Source organism: Rhinolophus sinicus, linkage group LG03 (genome assembly GCF_036562045.2).
Source record: "Rhinolophus sinicus isolate RSC01 linkage group LG03, ASM3656204v1, whole genome shotgun sequence".
Classification (NCBI taxonomy): domain Eukaryota; kingdom Metazoa; phylum Chordata; class Mammalia; order Chiroptera; family Rhinolophidae; genus Rhinolophus; species Rhinolophus sinicus.
The window spans coordinates 32329059-32355621 of NC_133753.1; the positions used below are offsets into that span (position 1 = coordinate 32329059).

Consider the following 26563-nt stretch of genomic DNA (forward strand, 5'->3'; position numbering starts at 1 on the left):
AAAGTGACCTTTTGTTATTGTGTTTTTAAAAACTCAAGACAAATTGTTCTCCACAGAAACCAGCCTGTTAAAACTTTTAAATTCTAAGCTGAAATAAATTCCATGAGGCCTTGAATCTCAGCTCCAATACAAAGAACTATTTTCCTAACAAGTTTCTTGAATATATCAAAATGTTTACATTTCTTTCTCAGAGTCTATAGCAAAAATCATAAAACTTTGGAGAATTTAATTCTATCAGTTAGCCATTAGCAATTAACAGTAAGTCACCTCATCCCATCCTGTCCAACCTGTAACTCAAAAGCCTTAAAAGAAGAGCTGTACTGCTCTGAGGTCCTGCATCCAGAGCCAGCTGCACAGGTCCACGTGCTTAGAAGGGCCTCGTGATTGGTTTAACGCTTTGCTCTTGCTGTCTTGAAATTCTTCATAGTTGTGAGCAAGAAGCACTGCACTCTCGTTTTGCATTGGGGCCGGCAAATTATGTAGCTAGTTATGTAGCCTGCATCCCACTAAGTGCATCGTTATATAGCATAACAGCTCTTTCTCGAAATGCGACCAAATTGGTTGTCGTAAAGGTTTAAATCCTTAAGGTTTTGTTGAGTCAGATAAAATGAATGCTTGAGACAGAAAACAATGGACTGCTTTAGTTTGTGACAAGAATGCCAGAAATTGGGAAGAAAAAGCATGTGACTTGGCAGAGTTGTTCATATTTGTGTGACTTTACACCTTTGAAATTTTCATACTGAATTTTCACAGAGGTCTCGAAGTCAGATTGCTAGAATCTTATAATGTGCAACCTTCTGGTCCCTTGTCCCCACTATGTTTTCTCACATTGGTTGCCCGTAGGTTGGCTCATTTCATATCATCCCTTTGAGTTGTTCGGATTCATTGGAGTCAGGTTGCCTTTGGCTCTTGTCCTCTCGGTTCCAGGGCTGTTTTCTCCATGTGCATTCCTTGTTCATTCAAGGTGAAGGTATTATTAGGAAGATATGATTTTTCAGGTAGTAGAGTAACTAAGGTTAAAAATAAAGCCAGAAATAGGAGATCTGATTTTAATTTGGATGAAAACAAAGTGTGGAAGAAAATATTTAGAATACTAATGTCATTGATTATCTACTTGAGGATTTCTGATGTTTTTTAAAATGTGTTTTTACATGGAATAGGGCAGGGCAGTCGCTTCTTTATTGTAGTAGAGGGTAATCGGGCTTTTTTATTTCAAGCCTTTTGCTTTTAATTTTTAAAAGTAATTTTAATTAACAAAGTAACAACAATTTTAAAAATTGAAATGAAAAATATATGATGAAAAATAGCAATCCGTGCCTCCTCCTTCCCCAATCCCGTCTCATTTCCTAGAGGTAAGATTCAAGTCTTCTAGCTGTCTTTCATGTTTATCTCCATATTTCTAAAATAACATCCTTATACTGCTATTTTATTATTTTTCATTTTAGATTTTGCCTATTCTTACTATAAACTATTATATCTCTCCCTTTATATCTCTCTATATCTTTCCAACACAGTTATGTGACAAAATTTAATTAAATCAAATTGTAGTGTTTGCGTTAGTATGGCTGTGTACATGTTGTTCATAGCCAAGGCAAAAATTATGCTGCAATTACAATTCTTGTAGGTTGTTTTGTTTTGTTTTTACCTTAGACCCCAGGAATTAATAGTTGCCTTATTTTTTGCCTTGCTTGCTTTCCTCTATATTGGCCGCTAGTTCATCTCCTAATTCTGAGCACACCACATAACTCTTCTCAGTATGACCCACACATCAGCTAGTCTGTCAGTTCCAAAATTTTTTTCTTGTAGGCCTCCTTCCTAGAGGCCTGGTCATCCTGCTCTAGTTGGCACTGGTTGGGACTTCCCTTTGCCACTCTTCTGGGCTATATCTTTACTTGCTTATTTTCCTCTTTCATTTTGGTGGAATACATCCTCTAGATGCTTCCTAAAAGAGCATGAAGGGGATGTAAATTTAACGGGGTCATGTACCCAATTCCTGTGTGTGTGTAGGGAGGTGCCACACCAACAAGCAGTTCTGGGAAGCCAGCTGGGTGTATTACTGTTCAACTCGATACTGACGCTGTCTACCCGGAGATAGTGTCAGACTCCACAGGTTAAGAGGGCTCAGTCCTACAAGACTGTTCCCCCACTTCAACTGTCCCTCCCAACCCCACCACCCCACACTTCAGATACCAATCACAAGCGCAGGTTATTACCTGTGTTTCTGAACCAACTGGCTACAGATTGGAGGTTCCCGTGACTGCCCCTCCTTGGTTTGGTGAGTTTGTCCACAGCACTCAGAGAAACATTTTACTTACTAGATTACCAGTTTATTATAAAAGGTTATAAACTCAGGAACAGCCAGATGGAAGAGATGCATGGGGGAAAGGGATGGAGTTTCCATGCTTCTCAGACCACACTGCTCTTCACAATCTCCACCAACCCGAAAGCACTCCAAACCTAGTCCTTTTGGCTTTTTATGGAGGCTTCACACATAGCTGTGATTGACTAAATAATATGCAACGGGTGATTGACTCAACCTCCAGCCCTTCTCCCTCCCTGGAGGTCAGGTGGGTGGGACTGAAAGTTTAATCCTCTCACCACATAGTTGGTTCTCCTGGCAACCAGTCCCCATCCTTAGGCACCTTCCAAGGGCCACCTCATTAACATAACAAAAGACACCTTTATTGCAGCTCATCATTTAGGAAATTTCAAGGGTTTTAGGAGCTATGTGTCAGGAACAGTGGCAGAAGACCAAATATATATTCCTTATTACAAATCACAGTATCACAAAATTTTTTGAGATGTGTTTCTCTGAAAACATCTTTGTTCTGCCTACATACTTGATTGACATTTTGGCTATGTATAGATTTATAGGTTGGAAGCCATATTCTATTCCCTCAGAAGTTTTAAGGAATTGCTCCATTGTCTTCTGTCTTCCAGTGTTGGTATTGAGAAGGCCTGTGCCAGCTGAATTACTTATACCTTATAGTGACTTACTTTCTCTGTAAGCCTTTGAGATCTATGTTTTGTCCCCAATATTCTGAAATTTCAAAGTGATGTGTTTTTTTGATACGGGTCTTTCTTCATTTATTGTGCAAGGACAGAATGGCTCATGTCTTTTTTTCTGGAAAATTGGATTGAATTCTTCCTCTGATAATTTTCTTCTCTTCATTTTCTCCATTTTTCTGTCTTGGTGCCTATTTGGCATGCCTGTTAGTCATGTGTTGGACCTTCTGGATTGATCCTCAAGATTTTTTTAATCTTGTCTTCTCTATATTATCTTTGTCTTCTGGTTATACTTTTGGGGTAGATTTGCTCGTTTTAATGTGTCAGTTCTCCTGGAATAAAAATAGAAATTTTTATTTCTATTACCTTTTGAATTTTTAAAAGCCCTTTTATTTTCTGAATATTCATGTGTAACAGGTGCTATTTTTGTTTCAAGGATCCAATATATTTGTTTATTTCTGAGTCTGTAACAGGTTTTTTGTTTTCTGGGTTTTTTTGCAGTCTTTTTTCTACTCCTTGCATTGTGGCTATTTCCTCTCAGTTCTTTATGATTGTTTTAGTCTCTGTGTCTTATGTTAGAATGTTTGGTGATCTTTGACTTCATATTCATAGTTATGAGTTAGTCGTCAAAAAGCCTCTGAGAGCCTGTGTGTGTGTATGTGTGCATGTATGGGAGACACCTAGCATATTGGGCAGAGACCTTGCCATTATATTGGGAAACCCTTCAATATTAGCATATCTATAGGTGTTTCCTCCTGAGACTGTTTCCCTAAAAAGGGACCTCACCCAGAATTCAGAGCTTAGTCAAGGTAGAGAGTTAGCCAAGGACTTACTGTTCAGCATGCAGAGTTTTCATTTAACCCCGTTATTTTCAATAAGTGCTTCACTTGACTGTATACAGTGTCCCCAAGACCAGACTTGGGGACATTTATCTTCTCCAGACTTCGGTTGTAAATCTTCACTACACTGTACGGGACAGGGGTCTAGGACGTCTTGTTCCTCCTGCAAATTTTGAAGCATCTTTCTGTTATAGCTCTGCATGCCTTGCCACCAGATACATCTGGTCCCCTCAATTCTTAAGCCTTTTAAGGGTTCTCTGGTGTGAACTGGCTTTCTTTTTGTTGGGGTTCCTCCCTGCTCGTAGAATGGAAAAACACTTAGCAGAGTGGAGAAAGATGAAACCTAAGATAGTTGCCACTTGCCATCCACTTTCCATCTTTGAGAAGTGTACACATTTGTCGAATTTGTTCTCCAGTCCTCTCTACTCGTAGTTCCTTCCATTTTTATTCCTTTACTCTCATTTCAGGGAAGGTTCAAGAGGATAGAGGTTCAGTCCCGCATGTAGAACTGGAAGACCTTTACTGTCCTTTTCATTTTGCCCCTCTCACTGAACTGTTGGTTTACTGTGAGGCTCAAAGGAGGGTTCTTTGGGGTTAAATTGCTACACAGTTTAGCCCTGTTCATTAGCTTCAGGAAGGCTGGTTTTAACTAGGAGTCAGCATGTTGACAGGTCTGTCTTTGCTCTGTAATCACCTTGGAAACTCTCCAGCTGCTTTTTTGAACAACCCGTTGCCTATTATACCATGTTTCCCCGAAAATAAGACCTAGCTGGAAAATCAGCTCTAATGAGTCTTTTGGAGCGAAACTTAATATAAGACGTGGTCTTATTTTACTATAAGACTGGGTATAATGTAATATAATATAATGTAATGTAATGTAAGATCGGGTCTTATATTAATTTTTGCTCCAAAAGACACATTAGAGCTGATTGTCCAGCTAGGTCTTACTTTTGGGGAAACAGGGTATTGTAGGTGGCACAGTCTACCTAGGCATTTACAGATGCTGGATTATATTTTTCATTGCTTTTTTTTGGGGGGTGAGGGGTGTTTGGAGCATATATATAACTAAGCATGCATGTTTTGTTTTGGAAATCACAGCTCATCCTTTTCTCCCCCTTTTTTGGCCTATGCACTGTTATATTTTTTCCTTTTTCTCATTCATCATAAAGTTATCAAAAGTGTGTTCTATAGAGTAGCAGAAAAGTAATTTACATACTGCAATTCATCTTTCTTTCTCACTGAACATGATATATGCAACGCTTGTGGCTTTGTAAATGACTCAAGTTAGGTACCTGGTGATGCATTTTCTTTAAAGGACTAATGAAAACATTAGTTAAGTAGTTTTTGTTTAATTATGTTTTCATTAAACTCTTAAAAACAATACATAAGCATAGTTAATTTAAGTTTTGCTACTAGTGTACCCTTTGAAACCTTTTATGGTACTTGCAAATTACTCATTAAACACTTTTGTCACACTTAAAAATAGAAACCAAATTAAAAAAGTAGAATTCTAAAGGTTATCTCCATTAACAAGGAGTAGGATGGGCAGGTAAGTGATCTTATGTCATTTTGAGCATGTACTAGATAAGAGATTCCGAGCCATGGCGTCTTTTTTGCCTTTACAGGTCACGTGTCTTTGTTTCTTAGACTGTTTCCTGTGGAAATGGATAGTTGACCTGCTCATTGCTTTTCCTGTGTACTCCAAGTTTGTTCCTGTGTGTGTGTGTGTCCATGCGTGTCCCCACCAATGAGGATAGTCACTGGCATGTGCAAAGATTGATTGAGTGATTGATTGCATGGCAGAGAAATGGCAGGCATTTTAACAGCATCTTCTTTTCAGATAGGCTGCTGGTAAAGGTATGTGACATAGAATTTGCCACAAACATTCAACTACCTCTAGCTCCTAATTTCTTCATAGGTTAGCCTGGATGTTACTTCCTCTGGAAGCCTTCCCTGATCACTCCATTTCTCCCAAATAGAGTAGATGTATCTGCAGTGTATTTATATAGCATCCTGAACCATCTATCGTGCTGTTTATTTACCACCATCCCTCCTTAGACTAAGCTTTCTCAAAGCAGATTGTGTTTGTCTTGTTCATCATTGTGTCCCTGACACCTTGCCCACGGGCTGACTCTTAATAGGCATACATATTTATTTGAAACACTCATTTTTTGAATGAATGGAAGGATGGATGAGTGACATTGTGTAGCCAAAAATTGCATTTGTCTCACTGCCCATTTTTGAAGACTATCCTTCAGTTTGTTATTGCTTCCTGCCTTTATAAGGGCCATTTTTTCTTTTTTTTGGGGGGGGGGTCTATAACGGTGCCTTTTGTTCAAAGAAAAGTGCCCAACAAATGTAGATAATTTACTTGATTACTGCCCGCTGAGTTAGTATTCTGTCAATCTTAGCCTCATGTCTTCATCTTAACACCTGAAATCATGCTTTTGTATGTTGGTAGCTTTTTTGGTAATTAGGGTAGTCTGCATTCATTTGTATGCAGACTATGTACTCTTGAAATGTTTTGTTACAAAGTCAACATTAGAACTGAGTTTTGCTTTATTGCCATGATAATGAATGTATAAAGACCTCAGCAAAACTTAAACCAGTCTCCAAGTTTATTCTTCAGCCAGAGGAACCTGCCTACTGTCATTTAGGAAAAAAATAGTAGCTTTATTAAGATACAATTTATATACCATACAATTCATAAAATTTATAATTCATTGTATTTTAGTATATTCACAGGGTTGTATAACCATCACTACTATATATTGCAGAACAATTTCATCCTCCTCCAAGGAAACGCCATACTCATTAGCAGTCTCTCCTCATTCTGCTTCGTGTCTCTACTGATTTAACTTATTCTGTGTATTTCTTATAAATGGAATATTTATACATTTCATAGCAGTTTATTAATTTCATACAATATGTGGCTATTTGTGTCTGGCTTCTTTCACTTAGCATGATGCTTGAAAGGTTCATCCAGGTGGTAACATGTATCACTACTTCATTCCTTTTTATGGCTGAATAATAGTTCAGTGTAGTACATTTTGCTTATCTGTGCATCAATTGCCAGAGACTTGGGTTGTTCCCACTTTTGGGCTGTCATGAATAATGCTGCTATGAACATTCATGTACAAGTTTTTGTGTTGACATATGACAAGATGTAATCTTACCAGGATTCATTTATTGACTTTAGATTATAGACGATTAGGAACTTAAAAAATGTTATTCATGTATAACATATGTACAGAAACCATGAATATTCACCTCAGTGGATATTTGCAAAGTGAACACACCCATGTAACAAGAACTAAGATTGAGAAAGAAACATTGCAAGTATCATTGGGGACTTTTTGATGTTTGCTTTGGTTTCCGTTGTTTCATTTACCTGTATGCTCTGGTAGAGCTGAAGGCTTATCTTAACTGTATATCTGGAACATAAGCGCCGTAGGTAGCTTATGTTAGAGTAGTGCAGTGGTCGAGACAATGGACTCAAGGGCTTCGGCTGCTGGGGTTCAAATCCCAGCTCTACTACTTACTAGCTTGGACCTTGGACAAGTTACTTAACATCTCTGTGAAATGGGGCTAAAAGTACTTCATAGGGAGTATTAATATCAGCAGATTGCTTAGAAAATTGCCTGGTGGTCCTACTAAGTGCTGCATATGTGCTACCTATTACTGTTGTTAGGATTATTGTGTATCTCTTCACTTGCCTGACTTATTTATTACTGTTTTTATTCCCAAAGACTAGCACTATGCCTGGCACATAATAGTTGCTCAGTAAATTTTCGAGGAAAGAAGGAAGGGATTTCAGATAATGAGTGGCAGAATTCCAGATTCTTTCCTGAAACCATTTTTGACAGCTACACTGTCTTTCATTTACGACAGCTTTTGGAGCTATTTGACAGCGAAGACCCTCGGGAACGGGACTACTTAAAAACAGTTTTACACAGAATTTATGGCAAGTTTCTTGGTCTTAGAGCATTTATCCGAAAACAGATTAACAATATTTTTCTAAGGTAAGTGGAGGGAGGGGGGAGAAGGAGAAACAAAGTTGGTGGTTTTATAGAATTATTAAGTACACCTCAAATATTTGAACGTAGTGTACTGACTTTCCCCCCCCCCTTTCTTTTTTAAAGGTTTGTTTATGAAACAGAACACTTCAATGGTGTAGCTGAACTGCTGGAAATATTAGGAAGGTAAGCACATTTTTAGCGAATTGCTAATCTCAGGTGACTATCATTCTGGAAATTAGGTTCAGGTGGCTCAGGGAAATGCTGACCTAGATCTCTTACTGTGTGTACATCAGGGACTCTCATTTGTGCTTTAGCATGTTTCCCAACTGACTCTCCAAGACACGATTTCTTGTTCCTCTTGGTCTGCAGTTATGCATTGCTAATTCTGCTGGGATGACTGAAAGAGCTAACAGTTTATCCGTTACTACGGAGACAGTACATCTAATTGCAGTCAGGCCAGTTACCCCAAAACATCTTCTTCTTGTTAGTTTCTAGGCTACCTGTCCTTCGTCATACCTTTTGAAAGCCAGTTTATAATAAATTGGGAAGATTGTCATTTTCAAAGGAACTGAGTACCCAGGTGTAGTTCTTGAACAGCTGTTGCCTGCCATAGTGGAATGAATTGGAAAGAGACAGCTGTTGTGTGTTTCTATACACAAGGGAGGCTAATGTAACTAGACAATGTGATTACTTAGTCTCTATTCCTAATATGAGGAGAAAAAGAGGGTGGAGTCACATGGTTTCCTCTGTGACTTCCCTAGGCTGGGCTCTATGTCCATGAGTATTCTTGGTCTGAACAGAGATGTCGGGGACAGGAAGGAATGAGATCTGGAAATGGAAAGGGTCATAAGTAAGCAAGGCAGGCAATTACTTGGGGAAGGAAAAGAGGGAAGGAAAAATAAAGGGTTGTTGATACAAAAGATTTGGAGACCATCCAACTAGGTTTAAGAGCACAGGAGTCTGTGCTGGTAAATCAGAAGCAAATTTTCTTCTCTGACATTTCCTTTCTACTTAAATGTATTCTTGGAAGTAACTAAGAAATCTTGAATGCCACGGGCATGGGTTTGGGATTGTTCTGGACCAATCATAGAGTGATTAAGATTTAAGCTGATGTCACAAGAACAGTTTGTCTCAGTTTAGCTTATTGTGGTAACATTGCTAATTCATGTCTCTTTTCTTTTTTCTAGTATTATCAATGGCTTTGCTTTACCTCTTAAGGCAGAACACAAACAGTTTCTGGTGAAAGTGTTGATCCCTTTACACACTGTCAGGAGCTTATCACTCTTCCATGCCCAGGTAGAATTTTGTACAACTACTTTTGGAAGCAAAATAAAGTTTGCGAACCGTGTTTCTTTGATATTAATATTTACTTAATTAAAAGAAAAAAGACTGTTAAAGTTTAAAATAACCCCCCAAAGAAATGAAAAGTGTGTTTTTCTGTGCATAGGAGACTCATGAGAATATTTTTCAACTGCAAGGAGCATTTATTTGATCATCTCATTTTTCAGAGAACTTAAATGACCTGCCCAGTTCACAAAATTATATATTGAACATGTTGCTTATAGTAATATGTATGTGGGCTTTTCAGATTTAGATCTTTGGACATGTGTAATCATTTTTGAATGTTCTTGAATGTTTTGTCTTATCCTCATTTTGTATTAGTCTATCAGTTGTCCTTTGCATCCTCTTCTAGATCATTCATCATTTTTTTCTCACTTTCTACACACAAATAAATACATAAGTAAACAAATCAGTGTTTTCACATCTTTTTATTTTTAGCCTCTAGTACTTTAAAAAGCATACTCTGTCTTGTACCCATTTTGATTTCGGTGCTAACACTGCCTTGCATGGTTAGCGTGTCACTGGGGGTAGATAAATAATCTAGTGGCGTTTTAATTTTAGTATTTCAGAACGCCCCCAATGGGAATGTTTTGAGTTTGCATAAAAATGTAACACATTTCCCTGAGCAGTGTTCCTCTTTCAATGTGAAATTCTTGTTTCGAGGAAAAATTGGTCCATATGGTTCTAATTTAGAACACCCATCAAAATGTTTCGCAAGAGTGGATTCTTGCCCAAGAATCTTTACAAGCCCTTTTACAAATCTTGCCTCTAGTTTTTGAAATAGGATATCACATTTTGTGATCATTTAAGAGAATTCTTACTTAGATGAGTTAGCATCAGATATAAAACTCATATTCTCCAGGTTCTAACTGGCAGGTAGAAATAACTTTTTATCTTTTCCTGAAACTGCTTTAGTTTGCTTGTGACATTTCAGGCAATCAGCAGAGATTTTAGGAAGAGCCTACTTCTCATATTGGACTCTTCTGGGACCACAGTAAAACCCAGTACTATTGACGTCAGCAAAGAGAGAATGGAAGCCCATGAGATGCAGCTCAAACTATATGTAGATGAGATACTTCCAGGATATTCTGAATGTGACATTTCATCTCCGCTTTTTATTAGCTGGCTATTTCATGTCCCGATACTCTTTTTTTTAAAATTCCCCTGGAGCCTTATTAGGGTCAGTCTTTGGCTTGAAAAAGTAGCTTTTTATTGTGCTTTATACATTTTTTTATTTTTAAAATGAATTGAGCGTGAAGTTACTAAAACCAGAGTCTGAAACTTTTTAGGAAGTTTTAATAACATATCTTTAGAGTCCTTAGTATCTTGAATTTCCAATTTTGTCATTCTTTCTTTTTTATTCTGTTTCTCCAGCTTGCATATTGCATAGTACAGTTTCTGGAGAAAGATCCTTCACTCACAGAACCAGTAAGTATTTTTTCCATAATTTCAGATCATGGACCACTTTTCATGGAGTGTATGTGAAAAATTAAATGTCATTTGTTTTCTTCCTTTTCGTTTTAGGTTATTAGGGGGTTAATGAAATTTTGGCCCAAAACATGTAGTCAAAAAGAGGTAAGTGCCTAATGTCAGTATGGTAATAGTGTACTAAATACTTGGCTGAGTGCCAGGCACCAGGCTAAGAAGCGTGTATAAAATACATTCTCATCTAATCCTCATTGTAGCTCTGTAAGGCAGGACTGTAAGTACTTTCATTTTACTGGTTATGAAATTGGCCCCTAGAGAGGTGAATAGCCTGCCCGAGTACACTAAGTACTGGTGGTTAGGCCAGAACCTGCCTCCCTGATTCGGGAACCCTGGACTTTTGTCACAGTGCTGCTCAGTCTCACAGGTCAGGTCAGGCCTGGTCATGTGCCCAACTGTCTAGCTCTCTCAATGTCACCTCCTAGTGATCACCTTCATAGTTTGGAGATTTTGCTTTCACTATAGATAGATGCTAGAGTAGCGTGCCCAAATACCCACTTTACAGCATAGTGTAGATGGGATCTTACTATGTACAATCGTAAAATATATTATAGACCTTTAGTTTCAACTGTCCACAACTGGCCTTGGAAACCTCTGACCTATAATCATTCGTACTTTTGCTGAGACTTACCTGGGCATGTGCCACGTGAGGTTGTGGGGGAGTGAGTCTCTTAGCTTGGAGGTGAGCCTTCCTGGGTACCAGATCTACACCCACTCCTCTAAAACGTTAGAAACTGTTTGGAAAATGGTTCAGAAAGCAAGGTCAGTTATTAGTTTTACATTTGGGGAGAATTTATGTATCTTGACAAATGGCAAAGATCTACTGTATTTTGCTTTCAACAGAAATACCCTTCTTCTCAAATCCGTTTCAATTCTCCAAAACCCCCACTTTATACAATTTCAGAAAATCATCTAATTTCTTAATACCTATTAGGTAAAAGTAAACTATGCTTTGCTACCCAGATGTATCTTAAGATACGAAAACATTGTCTTTTTTTGTATTTTGATTGCATACCTAATTTTTTCTAAAGTAATTATTTTTTTATGCCTGAATAGGTAACTGGTTTTAATATCTCTCGGTTTTCTATTATATTTAAAACAATTGACTGTACTATTGATTTGGCTCCATTTTGTGATCTGAAGCTGTTTCTTGAGGCACATAGTGCTGAGGCCACGAGATGCATTGTGCTCTATAGGGAGCAATCGTACGTGTGTGCATTTGTGTGGGAGGGGGAAGTAAGTGTACAAGACTGGGTAAGCATGTGCTGAAAGGTTTAAGTGGTACCTATGTGTGGGTGAATCTTCTCATTGGTGTCTCTCTGACTCTGTGCGTTCTGTTAACTAGCGTATCCTAGAGTAACATCTAGCATATAGCAAGGGCTATAAATATTTCAGAAATATCTGCATGTGCCGGTATGGGCATCCATGCAGAAGGGCCACTCCCCCATTGTTTAAAAATATATGGGCGAGGAGAGGAGATGGCTGTGTTGATAGCAATAGACAGGAGAGCCCCACGGGGACAGTCCTGTTTCATAGGAGCCCCACTGCAGTGTGTAAGTGTAATAGCTGGAACACATAGAGTGTTTTTTCCAAAGTAAATAGAATCATATTTTCAATGCTGTGGGGAACATGCTGTCAACAAATTCCCTCTGGTGAATTCCTTGTGAAATGAACATCTTCTAACATGAGTTAATACCTGATTTGTTCATGTTTGGTTTCATGTGTAAATTTTTCTTAAAACAGTGCTAACTCTCATTAATCATCATCATTCCTATGGATTTTTAATGAAGCGCCTGACATTTTGTGTTTTGCATGTATTTACAGGTCATGTTCCTTGGGGAGCTGGAAGAAATATTGGATGTGATTGAACCTTCACAATTTGTTAAAATTCAAGAACCTTTGTTTAAACAAATTGCCAAGTGTGTCTCTAGCCCCCATTTTCAGGTTAGTAGTAAAGAGGGGATGAGCCAGCGTGGCCTATGTAACATATTATTTTGGTAAAATTTTATTTACATTGAAAAATACATAATGGACATACTAGCTACCTGTTGTTATTTATTTGCTGTTTTCTCACATGAGAATAATTTTAACAATAACCATCTTTATCTTGAGCACCTGCTACGCGACAGCCACTGTGATGGTGCTTTCTGTTCAGTAACTTCAATTCTCATAACCACCCTTCCAGGAGGGCATTATGATCTTTACAGATGTGAACACTGAAGCTCAAAGTGGTAAAATAACTGGTCTCGAGTAAAGTAGCTGAATAAGAGATGGACTGGTAGGGTTCCTGTAGTCTGTAAGAGAGAATGCTAACTAAAGCTTACGAGAAGACGAGAACACTAATATTCTGTACTGTGCTCAATGCTTTACATACATTATTTCTAAACTTCAAATTATCTTGCGATACTTTTCCCCCTTTTAATTTTTTAGATTTTAAAAAACAAAACTGAGAAAATGAGTTGCTCAAGGTCCCAAGTTAACAGGGAGTGGAGTGATTGGTATAGCTTATGGAAACGGGGGGACCTTCCCATGGCACCATTCTGCCTCCTTGTGGCCACTCAGGGAAAGTGAATCTGGACAACCCTTTTTTCCGTTGTGGGGGGGTGGAGCCGTGCTGCAGTGCTGAAATACCTCACACAGGAGGAGGGAAGAGGGTAAGCTGGTTGAAAACACATTAGGTTTTATCTTCTGTATCTCACTAAAGGTCCATGTCACAGACAAGAGAGTTGACACTTTATACACTGCTTGCTGATTTGAAGAGATTGTTCAGACTGGTTGGCAGCATAGAACCACATTACTAACACAGCAGACTCGATGCTGGGCTTTCCCTGCTCTGTAATTACCCTGCATAGTTAGAGACACTGGCTGTAGTCTGAAGACATATGAGTCTGTCAAGTCAGTGATCTTATGACAATCTTGTGATTGTACCACAAAGCCAAAAAAAAGTAGAAACCATTATATAAACCATTGCATTCAGATGATATATATCACATGTCTAGATACAGAAAGATTGCAGGATACTGTGTAGGTGTTGTGCATATTACACATGACCTGTGGTGCTCAAACATCTGGATTGTTTACCTTTTTCAGTTTTCATGAGGATGCGTGGTGTAAGGGAGGGCAAGGCTTACATGATGCTCAGAAGCTCAGAAAGGAGACAAAGTGTCTCTAAGCTGGGGCTATCTTAGTTGGGCTACTCTAACAAAATGTCACAGATTGTGTGATTTATAAACCACAGAAATGGATTACAGTTCTGGAGGCTGAAAGTCTGACATCCAGGTGCCAGGATGGTCAGGTGAGGGCCCTCTTCTGGGTCACAGACCTCTGGTTGTGTCCTGACGAGGCGGGAGGGACGAGGGAGCTCTCTGCAGCCTCCTAAAAGTCACTGCTCCCATTCATGAGGGCTCCACTCTCATGCCTTAAGTACCTTCCAAAGGCCACGCCTTCTAGTACCATCATCTTTGGGGGTTAGGATCTCAACATATGAGGTTTGGGGTGACAAATATATAGACCATAGCAGGTTCCATAACGAAACACCACAGACTGCATGGCATATTGACAAACAGATATGTAGAGATTAGGATACTTGTTAGCATTGAGAGGCAGGTGAATTTTAGACTCTTAATTGGATGTAGGAAAAGCCTAGATCCCTCCTTCTTTACCAACATCCTCCTGTGGTCTCTAAAAGCTCCTCCTTTCAGCTGTAAGTTTCAGCACAGCCTCACTCCGTCTCCTCCCCTGCCCCCTTCCCTTTCCTTACCTCCTGTCCTACCTGTCTCAGCCACACCATGTGCTGCATGGTTTTTAAACACATCCTTTATGTTGGTGCCTCTGCCCTCCCTTCTCATAATCCCCTCAGCCCGGAATGCGCTTTCCTTCTTTCGTCCTTCAAAGCCCAGGTTGGATGTTACCTCCTGTGTTATAATTCTACCACTCCTTTCTCTCAGGTCATCTGGGTGGTTCTGCCTGCCCTCTCCTTTGGCACTTTATTTCTAGGTCTTATACAGCATTTATCACAGTTTGTATTGGACAGACTCATAGATTCCTCCTTTCTCCACTGACATAACGGAAATAACAGAGTAACAAGGTTAAGAGCAGGGACTTCGGAGTCTGCCACTTGCTAGCCATCTGACCTAGAGCCTCAGTTTCCTCATTTGCAAAATAGGAATAACGGTACCCACTCTATGTTGGTTGTGAGGATAAATAGTATGTCTATGAAACATCACAGTGCCTGGTATATAGTAATTATTCAATAATGATGGTTTTCTTTGTACCTCAGGGTCTAGTGCCTCATGAGTCCCAGGATTTTTTTTGAACTAAGTTGAATAATGTAAATGGAAGGGTTCTAATTTCTCAGAGTCTATTAGTGGATACATCTTGTACCATTTTATTAAATTAAATTAAAATGAGTTTGAAACGTAATTTCTTAATCTGTATGAATGAAAGAAGCCACTCTTTTTCTCTTTCTCCATATAATTATCCTTTTTAGAGATTTTAGATTATTTTTTTGCGATTTTGGCTTATTTTAATTATCACTATTTTAGATTACTTTTTAGATTTTTTAGATTATTTTTTGAGGTGTCCTATTGAATGTGTAGAGTCAGTTGATAGTGTGGTAGTCACAGAAAAGGGATCTGAGATGTCCTGGGCCCTGTAGTACAGCTAGTATCCCTGAGTCCAGAAACTGAGAGACTTTCTCCTGGCTAACCCAGTTCAAAGGAAGGGTGATAGAAATGAACTTGGTAAAGAATCTGGGCACTAGATTCGAGTCCTAGCTCTCACCATTCACTAGCAGTGGTCCCTTGGCCAGGTTACCCATGTCTCTGAACCTCAGTGTCCTCCTCTGTACAAGGAGCCCCATGGTCCCTTCTCCTCGGTGGTGATGAGGTCGGTCCATTCTACCTGTAGGCCGGCCCGGGGCCTCCACAGAGGTGCTCAGCCGAGGTTACTGCTCTGCAGGGATGGACAGCAGCTGTTGGCTGAGCGCCGGCCATGTCCGGGCCCTGTAGTTGATCTGAACTGTGTGGACGAACGAGGTGAGCCAGGAAGAGGGTTAAAGTGATAAGGAAAACAGGCTGATGTATAGAAGTAGGGTAAAGGGGGCTGCGGCTGGGGAGCTGCGCAGGGAAGATGTGGAATCAGGTGGAATGGGCGGTATGAAAGGAGAATAGAAATAGGTAGGAAAACTTCTTTTCCTTCCCCAATGGATGGATCACCTTGGAAATTTCTGAAAGATATTAAATCCACAAAAATGTAAAGTGTGATTAATACTTAATTTTACATATGATTGATATAAAAATTATCTTAAAATACTTTTGTTTGGAGATGTATAATTTTGTTTTTGTCTTTTTCTCTCTTAACGTTTTATTTTTCTTTTCTCAAAGGTGGCAGAAAGGGCACTCTATTATTGGAATAATGAATACATCATGAGTTTGATAGAAGAAAACTCTAATGTCATCCTTCCCATCATGTTTTCCAGTCTTTATAGGATTTCAAAAGAACATTGGAATCCGTAGGTTTATACAGTTCCCTCCCTCCCTCCCTCCCTCCCTCCCTCCCTCCCTCCCTCCTTCTCTGCCTCCTTCCCTCCCTCCTTTCTTCACTCCCTTCTTCCCTCCCTCCTTCTCTTTTGCTTAATGAAATGTCTGGAGTGCTTACTATGTGCCAGATGCTATGCTTGTTGCTGAAGGCAGATACGTGACAAAGATAAAAATCCCTGCCTTTTAGAAATTCACTGACTGGCTGGGGAGACCCCACAAGTAAACAGATACTTTATAAAATAGTTGTTTTAAATGTGTTATGTTAACATAGCAGTTTACTTGAGGGTTTCCTGACCTGTCTGTGAATGTAGTAGAGATATTTGAGGGATGCTCTGGAGTGAGAGGAGAGGTTTGTGGACATCGATGAGGTGGTGATTTGCCGATTGAATCTTAAAGGAATTTGGCAGGTGGATGGGATGGAAGAAGCCCTTTCAGAGTGTGGGTCTATCCATCATATAAAAAGGCCACAAGTGTATGAAGCGCCTGTCAAGTTCTGCGACTTAGGAGTTTGGTAGGGTTAAAGCACAAGGTGTTGTAGGGAGGTTGCTATCGTGTTTCCCCAAAAATAAGACCTAGCCAGACAATCAGCTCTAATACGTCTTTTGGAGCAAAAATTAATATAAGACTCGGTATTATATTATATTATTACATTATATTATATTATATTATATTATACTATATAGACCCCATCTCATTTTACTATAAAATAAGTCTTTATAGTAAAATAAGACCAGGTCTTATATTAATTTTTGCTCCAAAAGACATATTAGAGCTGATTGTCCAGCTAGGTCTGATTTTCAGGGAAACATGGTAGAAGGTGAGGTTAGAAGGGGGCTGGAGCCCATGTGAGCTTTCACCAAGTGGATGATAAGGAAACACTAAAGAGTTGTAAGGAGGGAAGTGTTCTGAATTGATTTGCATTTTAGGGAGATCTGTTTCTTTAAAACCAACTCAGTTATTATATATTGTTTCTAGGGAAAAAGTTTAAAATCTTCAAAGAGAATTTTAACATCTAGTTCTATGAAAGTTAGAGCATTCTGTATTTGAATGGCTTTACATGCTTCTCTGGAATAGAAAGAAAAGTTACAAATTAGCAGCTGTAATTCAGTATATTCATGATATGTTTGTCTTTAAAAGTTTTATATACAACTGTAAAATATCACATTTTTGCCAAATTTTATTAACAAAACTTATAAAAATAAAGAGCTGGTAAACAATTAAGTGTCCTTATGCACATAGTCTCTTGAGAATGTAGAGTGGCTTTAGAAAGTGTCCGTAACCTCTTTGTGTGTGGACTGTAGTCTGCCCTTCTCCATCACCGCCATCGTATTTGAGAAGGTCATTCCCCTCAACAGAAGGGAGCTTACATTTTCCTTTTAATAACAGGCACAGAGCAGAAGCAACACAGCAAGTACCCTTTCTTATAAATGTTTTGGAAACATCAAACTCATAGTTTATTTAACATGTGGCCTAACTTTTACCAGTGCCTTTTTCAGAGGTGTTGGGAGCATGGTGTGGCAAAATGGAAGTACTGCTGTATATTTATGCAAAGGGCAGTGCTATTTAGACTCTAGTCTGCAGGTACCAAACCCATCCTGGGACAGTCTTCACACTTGTTCTTCCACTTGATAAGTAAGGACTGCCATTTTGGCTATTGAACTATGCAGTGTCCCATAGCTAAACAGTAACCATCACCAGCTTGCCGGTTCTCTTACTAGCATATGGGGAACTAAGTTCAGCAGGGGAACTAGTTCAGCAGGGGAACTAAGCAGGCATGAACGGACTCATGCAAATCACACTAGAAACATAACTCTTATTAAACTGCCCAGCTTACAGGGGTTTAGTATCGTATCATTGAATATGAATAATGTATCATTTGTTTCCATGGGAACAGATTTTATTTTGATGAATTATGTATATTATCACTTTATAAATAAAATTCTATGCAAAGTCAGATCTCTAAGGTTAGTCCTACCACAGGTGCTCCTTTTTTAGGATGAAGTTGCTTTATTTTTATACTTGCCTTTTTATTAAATGAAGTTGACAAGGGCCCGCAGGCAAGACTGTTCTGGGAACCGATAATTAGAAAGGCAAAATTCGATTTTTATTTTTCTAATCCTGCCAACCTCTCAGAAAGATATCTTGCCTTAAACAATAAAGGATGTAACTGTTGATGTGGAAATGAACTCTAGGTCATTTCTAGTAGTTCCAATTAAAAAGGGATGGAGATAGCATGCAATACGTGGAGCTCATTCAAAGGTTGTGCTTTCGCTGTCTTCATGCAGCATCCTGTATGTAAGGCTAATCGACACACTCTCTTTTCTGTGTGCTCCTCAGGGCTATCGTGGCATTAGTCTACAATGTGTTGAAGGCGTTTATGGAAATGAACAGCACCATGTTCGATGAGCTGACCGCCACATACAAGTCAGATCGTCAGCGGTAACTTTTTAAAGCTTTTTTGTCAGCTGTGCATTGAGTTCTTTCCTTGCTCTTTGCTGAAGTTGCTTAATTGTACCCAAAATCATAAGCAGCACAATTTTATTTATCTTCAGCTTTGCATGCTCCTTAGCTGTGTCTTTATTAGTGTACCATTGGGTAACAAAGTGTCATTTTGAAAAAGGCTGTTTTCCTCCTTCCCTTCAGTGATGTTTTTCTTCTGCCTCAGGGTTAAGAGCCTGACACATAGCTGATGTTTCAGGCTTATGTGAGGGGACCATTAGGTAGTTTGCCAGCTGGATTCACTTCCTTCTGGACTTATTTGTACTAGGATTGGGCTGATCTTGTACTTCACTCCAGCAGCAGGAGGAATGAGGCACCGTTTTTTTAGCTCTTTGGCCCACAACTTACCTTCTACTCTAGAATGCAGCAAATGCATTACAATTCAAAGGGCAGTGAAAAAAACATGGAGGTGAAAAGTCTGGTATTGTACAAATATTGAAATGTTTAAAATAAAATATGAACAAAAACCACTTGAACTCGACAATAAATGCTTCTAGCTGAGTAAAGCCTTTCTTGATTTCATTTACACGATTCCTTAATTTTGTTATTTCTTGTTCAATATGTCCAACTTTTCAAAAGCTGTTGTCTTAATCCATTTGGGCTGCTGTAACAAAATACCACATGTGGATGTTTTATGGGTGGCTTATAAACAACAGAAATGTATTGCTCACAGCTCTGGAGGCTGAAAGTCCAAGAGCATGGCAGCAGCATGGTTGGATGAGGGCCCTCTTTCTGGTTCGTAGCTGGCCCCTTCTCACTGTGTCCTCACATGATGGAAAGGGCAAGGGATTTCTGTGACATCTCTTGTATAAGAGCACTTAAGCCATTCAGAAGGGCTCCATCTCATGACCTGATCACCTCCCAAAGGCCACAGCTACTAATACCATCACCTGTGGGGGTTAAGATTTCAACAGGAATTGTGGCGGGGACACAAATATTCAGACCGTGGCATTGATGTACTTGGAGAGATTGAGGAAAGTCTAGAGAGCTTAGTAGTGGGACCTCTGGTTTGGCTTCGATCATCCAGAAGCAAATGCCAGCTTTGTATATGATGAAACCATGGACCTTAGAGGATCCCAGCGGTGTGTGTGAGGGGTCATACCCAGAATCTTGCTGAACCGCCTGAGCAAAGCTATCTGTGGTTCCCTTGCTTCTTTGCTTTGCCTGATTTTGAATGTGTTACTTGCATTTTACTGATAAAGAGGGAAATGAGGGGAAAGGTTTGGTGGCAGGAGACAAAGGACTGTCACAGTTATTTTTTTAAATTACCAGGATGTGGTATATTGAAAAGCAACTTAAATATGGAATGTGACAAGTGTTTAACTGAAGACAGAAGAGGCTGAGATTCTTTATAAGATATTGGAATGAATATCAATTATGGGATGTGTGTGTCACACTTGGAATTTAAAGAACTTGTAGTTTACTATATTTACAGTTGCAAAATCATTAAATTTATAATAACCCTCCTTGTCCCAAATTTAAATTAAAATGTTGTTTAAAATGTTATTTAAATAAAGGAGATAAAGGACACATTTTCATTCTGTGACATACCATTAAAGAGTGCATAATACATAATCTTTCTTTTATGGCAACTAAAAGCTCATTATTATCCTAGTTGAATAAGGATTAACTCTGTAGAATCCCATTGAGAGTATTAAAGACCTTATTTCTAAAATACTAAAATTGTCTGAAATAAAATTAATTCAAATTTATTAAACTTCATTCAAATTTATTAAACTTCATTCAAATTTATTAAACTACAATAATAAAACTGTTTTGTGATCATTTATGATATAAACTAAATTGATCAAACTCTTGAAAAAGATAAGAATTAACCCAGGGGAGCAGGAATATACACTTTATTAAAGTACATGATCTGATGTATTAAAGTACCTTATAGTGAGTAGACTTCCTTAATGAGAGAATAATTTTTTTTTAAGTAAGGGTAATATTTTGTCCAATGAGCAATAGAAGGTTGTAATGAATAGATGGGAACATTGGGTTTTCCATAAATGTGGGAGTAGGAAAAGAGAGTAAAGAGATTTATTTGGTATTATCAGAGAAGAACCAAATGGAGGATTACACTTCTGGAGGACAAGAAATTAATAACTGTTCAGTTCAGGTAAAATTTTTAAGTGTCACAAGTCTGAAAATAGTGGGTGGAGTAAGTAACACTATTAGATATATATGCCAACATTAATGCTATGTAAAATTGAAATTGGGAGAGAATTTGACAGTATCCCTAGCCTGACAGCGTGGTTAACTTTTTAAATTCCCACCTACAGGTAGAGAGAAAAGTGGGAAAAAATGGGGGTGACACTAACTGTATCAGAAATATTTAGAATTTTTGAAGATTTAGTTGTCACCATAAAAGACGTATGCTAACTCAGCATAGAATTCATCTGTAAGAAAAACCCCGCAGGACAGATTGCCATAAAACTCCTGATGATGATTCAGTAATAAGATATTGAGTGTTTTGATGACGTCAGCCCTTAATTCAAAGTGCACATTAGGGCACTATGAACCTAATGTATGTTTAAACTGGTTTTAGTTGAATAAAGTTTCTAAGCCCTTGCTTACCAAATTCTTCTCCCTCCAAATAAAAAGGTCATATGCTTTGAAATTCAGCAGGTTCTATAGAATTGATTTAAGTGTACTCAAATCAGTGTCCTATGATAATATTTATTTCAACCTAATATTATCCTTAACCTTTACTGAGAAACTAAAGGTGATAATTTACCAAACAGGTTGCTTTTGCAGTTAAGAATCTGGAATTCATAGTGATTGAAGGATTATCTAATTTTGCCCCTATTGTCCTGTAAATAAAATTTTTCAGGGTCAAAATTACCCAATAGGTAATTGTTTGAAAAACTATTATGCCCACTAAAATTCATATTGCAAAGATTATATTTGATATAGCTGAAACTAGTTATAGTAAACAGGGCTTTAATTACCAAAATATTAATTATGAAATGATAATATTAATTACCATGTTATATAACTAAATATTCCTTCAAGACACTAGTGGAATGAGAATATAAAATTGCTTAGGTATTTCTAGAGATTTTTTGGGGGGAAATGAAGATTAATTTCTTTTGCTATAGATATCAGTGTACCTGTAAAAAAGGTTGGTGATGATACGAAAAATATGAGGCGTGGAGTTATATATAAATTTCACTTAACCTGTGTAGATTTCCCTGAGTAAATATTGTACTGCAACTGAAGTTAAATTATTGCTACGTAGGTGAAGTAGCACACGGACCATATCCCCCATACCTGAGATGGCAGAGCCCTGTTTTCAGGAATAATCTGAATTTATTATCTGAATTTATGGATACACAAATGTCATTTGGGTCTGTTGTTTACTGGTTCATCACAACATGAGAAAACTAGGGACGCTACAGTGAATTATTTTTAATAAGTGTGAATTTATTTAATTTACAATATACCGTGTTTCCCCGAAAATAAGACTGGGTCTTATATTACTTTTTGCTCCAAAAGACGCATTAGGGCTTATGTTCAGGGAATGTCATCCTGAAAAATCATGCTAGGGCTTATTTTCCTGTTAGGTTTATTTTCAGGGAAACATGGTAGTCAAATGTTCCTGGACTGTGTACTTCCAACTTGTCTGATGTTAAAATTAACATTCTTTTTTAAATAAAAACATGGTAATCTAAAAATGTTCTTGGCAAAATAAAATTTGTTAATCCTATTTTAGACATCCAGATTTTTGGTAAATTTTACCAATGTTTCCAACAGTCTGGAAGTCATTAGTCAAATTGATACTGAACTAAATCTGAAGGCTTGAAACATTAAAAACTTATTGCCTAATGGTATTAACAAATTTCTGTCCAGATCATTAAAACTGAAAGCACAAAAGAAAGAGTGTTTAATTTGGTTATATGTATAAAATAAGTTAATAACTTGGATTTTATGATGATTAATATTTGTGTGGACAAGATACTGCTGAAGAGTTTAAATATACATAGTTTAGGAAAAATAGATATTCATAAAGGGGAAGTATATTTTTTTGACCTACTACATTTTCTGTATCAGTATTATTTTTTAGTATCTCTTTTGAGAAAGTATTTGGAAATAAAGAGAAAATTAGATTTTAACTAGATCCCAAGTAAAAATCACTAATGTTCCCTTGGTTTTAGGATAACAGATACATATAAATGATTCCCGTTTTTGCTTGTCAGTAATTTTGAAGTTAATTTTCTAACATTAAGTGTAAAGGAATGTTAATGTAAAATCTTAAAATATTTTTGTCATTTCCTACTTTGTTCATTAATAGTACTGTGTGTCTAAATGTCAAAAAAAAAAAAAAAAAAAAAAGCCAGAGAGGAAAAACCAAAACGTAAAAGCACCTACAAGCTTAATGCCAAACTTCAAAGACCCTTTAAAACATACATGGGGGAAAGTATGTCAAAGGACAAGTTACTGATTAATAACCGCTTTAAACCTTCTCAGTTGTTTATCTTATATTCTGTTTCTTCTCCAGTGAGAAAAAGAAAGAAAAGGAGCGTGAAGAATTGTGGAAAAAACTGGAGGATCTGGAATTGAAGAGAGGTCTTCGACGTGATGGGATAATTCCAACTTAACAAAAATAATAACAACAACATTACTAACCTGTGGAGTCACACATTTATGTAGTAGAAGATGGAGCAACAGTTTTCTGTATTGTGCAACTTTACAGTAGATTTCACATTTGTTTCATTATTACAACAGCACTGTATATACCTGTCTCTTAAGTAAAGGAAAAAAAAAATAAGGACTTCAATCCAAAGTTTGGATGGTAGATGGACTTCTCAGAACTTTGCAAAACATAATCATTGTTCTAACCCTCTTTTTAAAAAAAGAGCAGTCTTCAAAGATCTGTTGATGAAATTGCTGTTAAAATTCCATTAATCGGAAGTTCCTTTATCATTAGCAGAGAGTATGAAACAATTTTCAAATGTGAACAATCTTAAATTTAGCTTGTCTTTCTGCTAAGCTGTTAAATGTATTTATAGTAAAGGAAGAAACAAAAAAGACTGTCATTTCCATATAAGTTTGTATAACATCCCTCTCTGGGTAACTTGACTGTAATTTGACATCTTTTCCTTTTGCACATGTTCATGAGTTGAATGTCCACATAGAACGGGGCCATGAATTACAAAGGTTCCTGATAAAAGTTTTGTTTACCGGAGTGAACATCTCTCCAGTAACCAGGTAGTCCTGGTACTCCTTTAGTTTTAAAATTAGGAGTAAACGAGAAGAGGTGATAAACATAGTAAGGAAGGGAATTTTGGATTCATGCATGAATTCATGGTGAATCCAAATCAATGTCTTGAATCCTTTGAAAACAGGCACTGGGCATCAGAGGCTTCAGTACCTGACCAGTATTAGTTGCGTACATCATTGAACACACATACCAGAGATGTTTTAGAAATGCCACAAAACATCCCTTTGGACCATTTTGAAATCAGAAAGACAAACACTAAACAGTACAACCATGAAATCGATCGCCAGGATTGCGAATCTAATTGGGAATAGAGTTGAGCAAACAGCTTGGACTGTTTGGAGTTGTTGCCTTACTTTTTAATATGTATTTATAAAGTATTCCAGCAAAAGAGGATGTAGCCTCTGGGAAAAAACAAACATGTTACAGTGTTTTTTGTAGATTCTCGTTCTATATCTCATCACAGCGCCAGCCCTGTTTTTAGCCAGAAAGGATTCAGGATAAACATTATTATGCATTCTGCATCGGATGCGTATTCCTAACTACTGTATTTGTTACCAAAAGTGGTTCTACAAATGCTACTGAAAAAAAAAAATCTGGAAATTCCTAATGTCCTGAGTATTAATAATAAAGTTTAAAAATGCTTTTATATCAAAGGTGCATTGTGACCAAATTGTTTAAGAAAAAGAAAAAAAACAAACTCTAGGGCTGTATTGTAGATACATCCTATTGGCTCTCTGCTTTGTATTTAATTTAAACGAGGACTCTTACATTTGGATGAGATAAAAATACTGATAAAAGTTGTGTACAGTATGTACTTACCTAATGTGGTTGCATTATTATGTACTGAAAGATATGTGTTTGGGGGTTTATTTCCAGGATGCTTTTGTTTGTTATGGACATGGCAGCAGTGAGTTGATAATCCTAAACCATCACTTCAGCAGTATTCATGGTATAGAGCTGACCGTGTTCATGTGTTGAAATGTGATAGTAGCAAACCTGAACATATGAACTGTTGTTGCTCTTTGTAGTAATAATATCAATCTGGGCTTGTATATTTTCTTCCTTCCATTTAAATATAAAGTAGAATATGCAGTTGTATTGTTTCCAAAAAAGGGGGGGAAAAGCCGCTGACCTTTCTCCCCTATTAAGTGTTTCAGGATTATCAGGTCACGGTTTGTGCATAAAAGTCAGCTAATTATGGACATTGTCATCTCAATAACTTTGTAAAACAGAAACAAAACTTGGCATTGTTAATTCTGAAAAAGAAACAGCAGTAAAAGAGTCACATGCAACACCAAACACAACATGGTTTAATGGAATTCATAGAGTTTTTAAAAACACAGAACATTCATGGGGATTCAATGTAAAATTGGCAGAGGCTGCCAAAGATGAAACAACTTCCTTTAAAAGTGCTGGAGCAAAGGTGCAAGTTCAAATACTAAAGATAAAAAATAAATTTGTAACAAATCATCTCTGATTTTAGCCCATTAGTTTTCACTCTGCATTACTTGTAGTTTTGACAATATAGCCATTAACTCATCTTTTCAGATAGAGGACATTAAAATCACAGGTTTGTGAAATATCTCTGCCCATTAGAATGGAATGCAGTCATTTAAAATGAGAAAAACCAGGCTCCTTTTTTGCACCTTACCCTGTCCTCAGAGTTAAGGTGAGAACTACACAGATACCTTGATGTCAATTTTGTATGTTGATCATTCCAAACTGAGGAGAATAAAGCCAAATTTTAGACATAGTGAAAGAAGCAATTATAGCTATATGTCTAAAATTCATAGGGCAACTTCTGAGAAGAAACACTGTCTTTTCTTTTTTAATTGAAAGTGACAATGTGACGTTTGTCATGTTGTGTCCGGTGACGCACAGTAACTGAGGTAATCTGACTGTTGCACTATGTGACATATTTAAGGACGTACTTGCTGCATTTGCAGCAGCCCTCTGTCCTTCCCCACATTTCTGCTGTTGCTGCAACTTGAGTTCATTGTGACAAATGCATCTTTGTGTTTTATTTTGTTTGCTTCATAATTTCCAGAACTCTATATAAATCTATTTTTTAAATAGCAGATATTGTAGTTAGTGAGTGATGATCACTCCAAACTTATCCCTACCATATTGGTTTCAGGGGTAGGATTCAGAGTGTCTTTGGAAGAAAAAACAAAAACCCTGTGGTTTAGAGTGATGCTGAGGCCTTAGGCTGTGGGCCTAGAAAAACCATGTGAGTGAATTGACCCATCTCATACTTTGAATCAAGCATGCATTCCTTTTCTCATTGTGCAAGTGTCCCCATTTGTTTTCCTTCAGTGTTTAGTTTTTGTCCTTTTCAATTTTATTATAGTTTGCTCTCCCTAACATCTGACTGTTTTTTTATAAAATGAAATAAAAAATAAAAAAAGTAAGATAAATAATACCCTCGATGCCGCTGGATACTCACAAGCAGGGTTATGCTCCTTCACCTTGGGCTTGCTTGCCTAACTGGAAGGGTTTAATTTATTTTGTACCTCCTCCTATGCGTGGGACAGTCCAGGGTGCAGAGCCAGGAATCGCTTGTAATTGCACCTGCTATACTTTACACGTGTAGCCCTAGGCTCAAAT

The 26563-nt window shown here is 37.7% G+C and overlaps 1 protein-coding gene across 3 annotated transcripts in view; it reads left to right on the forward strand.

Annotated features, from left to right (window-relative positions):
* Positions 1-25433, forward strand: part of PPP2R5E (protein phosphatase 2 regulatory subunit B'epsilon) — a 133491-nt gene extending 108058 nt beyond the window's left edge. For 2 of the 3 annotated variants that reach the window (XM_019733634.2, XM_019733635.2), the window contains exons 6-14: positions 7737-7867; positions 7988-8047; positions 9052-9160; positions 10580-10633; positions 10730-10780; positions 12515-12634; positions 16075-16202; positions 18568-18669; positions 23234-25433. In XM_019733634.2, the coding sequence (XP_019589193.1) occupies positions 7737-7867; positions 7988-8047; positions 9052-9160; positions 10580-10633; positions 10730-10780; positions 12515-12634; positions 16075-16202; positions 18568-18669; positions 23234-23333 (855 nt within the window). In that variant the 3' untranslated portion in view covers positions 23334-25433. The remainder of the gene's footprint in view (positions 1-7736; positions 7868-7987; positions 8048-9051; positions 9161-10579; positions 10634-10729; positions 10781-12514; positions 12635-16074; positions 16203-18567; positions 18670-23233) is intronic. The other variant, XM_019733636.2, reaches the window with a different exon arrangement.
* Positions 25434-26563: the final 1130 nt, after the last annotated feature.